The 5,036-nt window shown below is 49.6% G+C and overlaps 1 protein-coding gene across 1 annotated transcript; it reads right to left on the bottom strand.

Annotated features, from left to right (window-relative positions):
• Nucleotides 1-298: 298 nt before the first annotated feature.
• NEUROD1 (neuronal differentiation 1) lies at nucleotides 299-1,369 on the bottom strand. Its single transcript, XM_047082426.1, has one exon. The coding sequence runs from the start codon at nucleotides 1,367-1,369 to the stop codon at nucleotides 299-301; it is 1,071 nt and encodes a 356-aa protein (XP_046938382.1).
• Nucleotides 1,370-5,036: the final 3,667 nt, after the last annotated feature.

Here is a 5,036-nt window from a genome sequence, read left to right as displayed (position 1 = left end):
CCCGATCAGATAATTAATATGATCTGAAAACAGCTACACCAAATTTGTGGTGTTTTTTTTTAACCATATTACTTTTTTTAAAATAGAAGAGCTATAGAAAATAATACATAAGGTGAACAGGAACTTTGATCCCCTGTTTCTTCCAAAGGCAGTAACGACAATAAATACATATATCACTTGAAGCTTGGAGTATTTGCACTTTGCAGCAATAGTACCCAAAGGGCTGCCTTTTGTAAACACCACAGTCACTGTAAGCACAGTGGGTACGTTTCCCGGGGATGGTGAAACTGACGTGCCTCTAATCGTGAAAGATGGCATTGAGCTGGGCACTCATGACTCGCTCATGATGTGAATGGCTATCAAAAGACATGATATTGTCTATAGGGATCTCGCAGCGAGGGGCAGCGGCGCCGGAGAAGATTGATCCGTGGCTTTGGGCCCCTGCCAAGGTCGCTGCAGGATAGTGCATGGTAAAGGCATAATTTTTCTCAAACTCGGCGGACGGTTCGTGTTTGAAAGAGAAGTTGCCATTGATACTGAGCGGCGGGCTGAGGGGTCCGTCAAAGGAAGGGCTGGTGCAATCAGTCAGGGGGCTTTCAAAGAAGGGCTCCAGAGCAGCGCTGTAGGCGTGCGGCGGTGGCTTAACATGGAAGACATGGGAGCTGTCCATGGTACCATAGGGCGGGCTGGGCAGCCCCGGCGACTGGTAAGAGTAGGGGTGCACAGGGAAGGAAGCGCTGGCGGTAGGCAGGTGCGGAGGCATGTCCTGGTTCTGCTCAGGCAGAAAAGTCCGAGGATTAAGCTGCAGGCAGCCGGCAACCAGGTTGGTGGTGGGCTGAGACAAGCCCTTGCAGAGAGTCTGTACGAAGGAGACCAGATCAGGGCTTTTGCCCGAACGCAGGATCTCCGACAGAGCCCAGATGTAGTTCTTGGCCAGGCGCAGCGTCTCGATTTTGGACAGCTTCTGCGTCTTGGAATAGCAGGGCACCACCTTGCGCAGGTTGTCCAGAGCCGCGTTTAGCCCGTGCATGCGGTTCCGCTCCCGGGCGTTGGCCTTCATGCGCCTTAGCTTAAAACGCTCCAGGCGTGCCTTGGTCATCTTCTTCTTTTTGGGGCCCCGTCTCTTGGGCTTTTGATCGCCGTCCTCCTCTTCCTCTTCTTCCTCCTCTTCCAGATCTTCGTCTTCGTCCTCCTCCTCTCCCCCGTTCCTAAGTGAGTCCTCTTCCGCGTTCATGGCTTCGAGGTCGTCCTCCTTCTTGTCTGCCTCGTGCTCCTCGTCCTGAGAACTGAGACATTCGTCTGTCCAGCTGGGAGGACCCTGGGGCTGAGGCTCCCCCATCAGCCCGCTCTCGCTGTAAGATTTGGTCATGTTTCAATTTCCTACATTCAACAGGGGGGGAGAGAGGAACAGAAAGAAAAGGAGAAAAATGCTACATTTACGAACTACCTGTGCCTTCAGCTACCACTCACTACCTAACTTTATAGAAATCCATGTGAAGAGAAGTACCAGCTCATTACAAAATGGATGCCCCTAAGGAAAAGTTAAATGGCTTGTTTTATAATGGCGTGTGTGTGCCCCACTGGCATACAGGAGACAGGGCAGGGCTGGAGGTGGGGGAGAGAGTAAATATATGTGTATGTGCACTCCTGTGTGTATGTTTTCTAATGATTGGCAAAAGTGTGTTTATGGTGATTATGTAGCAGGATGATATGCACGAAAAGGAGCAAACGTTTCACTACTTCATGGTTATCTGCATGAGTTCAAAGTCACAATCCACACACACAAAAAATGATGACTTTGAAAATTGCAATTCTGTTTGTTCCCTTCTCTTCCCTGGCTTCTTGGCACTTAGCGATTACAGTTAAGAGACATTACGTAATTTACTCACGGTGGCAGTGATTTTTAAGACGATTATACTAACTGGAGATTGAAGAGCAAATTCATGGGGGAGAAAAAGTAGTTTCCATCAAATTATTTCACCATCAACGAAACATTTGGCAACAAAAGTGGGCAGGGGTCTTGCATGCCACCCTCGCCTTTCTTTTCTCGCCTCCCAACACTACCCCTCTGCTGAATTTCCACCTTGTACAAAAGCACTAGCTATATGGCCAGGGCTGGGGGCACCGCACAGAGCACCCTTCCATGCGCTTGGGATCAGGTGCGGAAGGCTCTTCTCTAATAAACAGCCCATTGAAATAGCCGCCCGCTCTTTATTGGGGCTTTTCAAAGTTCGCCTCAAACCTCTTTTTAAAAGATTGGGTAATTATAATGGTCAGCGATTGGCAATAGTGAAGTTGTCGCTTCTGATAAAGAAAATAAAAAGCCTTTAGTGAGACAACTGAATTTCTGGCTTCTGCAGTGGCTGCTAGGGACTTGGCTGCCTCTGGAGCAGTAACAGGTAGCAGGAGTTGGTTCCTCTCCCTTTCTCCACCTTTTTTCACTTTCTCAACTAAACTATCTCTCAACACAATTATTTCTCAGGATGTGTGTACCAAGGTATCCGTGTCCCTTTTATGCACTGAAAAAATAACTTGGCACTTCCAATGCGCACAAAATACATGCACACAAAACACATCTGGTAACAAGGGCTTTTCTTTTTTTCTTTTTACTTATTGGAAGAAGTGAGAAAGTGAAGTAGTTATTTGCTTTCAGGACTTTGAAATCACTACTAGCAAATAATCAGAGTTACTGTGCGTTATTTTTTTTTTAATTCAAAATAGCTCCTATAATTTCCCTTCAAAACCAAAACACTAACACATTTTTTTTTCTTTTTCTTTTCCTTTCTTTCTTTCTTCTTCTTCTTCTTTTTTTTTTTTTTTTTTTTTTTTTTTTTAGAAAGCCTGCGGTGGGTATTTGAGTAAGGCAAGTCGAAATGTGTTAGTACTTGCGGGCAATCAAGGGAAGGAATGCCCGCTTCAATACACATACACGCGCTCACAAACGCACACATTCAGAATATGTGTAGGTACATCCGGTCTTCAATTACTGCTTTTCTTCCCAAACAAAAACGAAAGGGTTGTAATTACCTGCAGTTGTTAGTAGGTCCTGAGTGATGGTCTCATAACCCTGGGGCCTCCGGATGCCGTGCCTTCTGCGTGGGGCGAATTCCTCGTGTCCCCGCCGCGCGGGCGCTCAGGTTATATAGCCGGGTTGGTGATGCTGAGCGCAGGCGGGGCCCGGGAGCCGAGCGGCTAGCAGGTCCCTGCGTCCCGCGTCTGCGCACGCGTCCAGGCTGAGCGCTCTCTTCCGCCCGCCCCTTCAGCCTCGCTCCTCTCCCACCCTCCTCCAACTCCGGCTCCCCTCTCCCCCACCCCTACCCCCGCCCCATCTCCTTCCTCCCCGGCATGCGCCATATGGTCTTCCCGGTCCAGCCAGGAGCCGGGAACCACGTGACCTGCCCATTTGTATGCCGCGGAGCGCTCCATTCCGGCCCCTTTGTGGCCAGAAGAAAGTGGCCCATCTGTCGCCAGTTAGAGACTCCGCGGACCTGTTTTTACCCGCAGGAGAGATTAACCCTTTCAGGCGGCAGAAGGGAGAGGGGGCAAGGGGGGAGGGGAATTGAGGGAAGGGAGCGGGAAAGCTAACGTAGACTGGGTTTAGATCGGAGTGAGTGGCCTGCGTAGGGGCGGAAAGTAGGGCGGAGGTGAAAGAGGCCGAAGCCTGGAGACTGAGGCGCTCAGTGAAGCGTCCTGACTCCGTAGGATGCCGCGCCCAGACATTGGCTTTCTGAGCACCAAGACTTTCTGCCCTCTCTGAGTTGTCCATCTCTTGTTTTCCCCCGCTTGGCAGACTCTTTGCTTATTGGCGCCAAAGGGTGGCTTCTCCTCTTCTCCATCAAACCCTTAAGAAAACGTACGCCATATAAAAACGGCCTAATCTGTGCACTCGGCTTTGATGCTAGTCCTCTAGCCTCTTTACCTGGATCACTCACTCCCAGCCTCTACAGTACCTGTCACTCTACCTCACCATACATGCAACCTGGCGTGCCCTCACCTTCAGCTGCCTCTGTCCCTGGAGACCCCTCAACACATCAACCTCCCTCCCCACAGAGGTCCTTGTCCTCGGCGCAAGCTAGTCCACGCTCTCAGGCCTTGGCTCCTTTGGCCTTAGAGCTCTCGATGTGAAAGCTGGGCTATTCCTCTGATGCTTGGATTCTGCCTTTTAACCAAGGCCATTGGATTGTTGCAAAGGATGCCCTCATCCGATGCCTCTTGTTCCGTGCCACAGGCTGGCACTCCCCACTCTCAGGCCTGTAAATAGGTACTTGGTTCAGACAAGCCTTTTCAATGGGAGGATGCAATGGGCCTATGTTAAATATTTCTTCTCTCTCTTCTTTTTGGAAAGGGTTAATGGCCATGACTCCTCCAGACTTCAAAGACTCTGACTTGATGAGTCTTCACCTCCACCTTGCATGTCAGGCAAAGACCAGAGATTCCAGACTAATTCTGAAGGAGCCATATTTGTGTTTAAATGGCGATTCTTTATTTACTCGTTCCCACCAAGGCATGTTTTAGAATCATACATTATATATTACATCTTTTCCATTCCTTCACCACCAGCTTCATCTCTAATCCTCCCTTAACTAAACCCCTATCCCTCCCAGACCTGTAGCCCCCTGAAATGAATTTGTCGAACTTGGATTGCTTATTTAAAGGCAGTTGCTTTAAAAGCCCCTTGAGTTTGCAAACAGTGTCAGGGTTGAGAGGCTGAAGCTAGGTGCCTCTGGGAACCAGAGGGGGGATGCTGTGGAGAGGGGAAAAGGGTTCTTTCGAAATCACCGGTGTCTGGAAGGTGGTGTATGCACCCTTCCCCATCCAGCACAAATCTGAAAGGGGGAAAAAGGGGGGGGTGCGCCCTGACCCGCTGCGGAAAGCGTGACGTGAATTGTACTGAGTTTCCAAGAGAAGAGCTGTAGAGAGTCTTGCTTTTCTGCGTGCACTCGTCAGTGTACGAAGAGCACAGAGGAAGATAAAAGAATGCACCTAAGAGCCTAGTCTCATTATTTACCCCTGCGCCGTCTGTATCATCAGTGATG

The sequence above is a fragment of the Lynx rufus genome, unplaced genomic scaffold (assembly GCF_022079265.1).
Source record: "Lynx rufus isolate CCGP_SWC_20201006 ecotype Redwood Valley unplaced genomic scaffold, mLynRuf1.p SCAF_2, whole genome shotgun sequence".
In the NCBI taxonomy this organism is placed as follows: Eukaryota; Metazoa; Chordata; class Mammalia; order Carnivora; family Felidae; genus Lynx; species Lynx rufus.
This window is presented reverse-complemented; position numbering and strand designations above follow the sequence as displayed.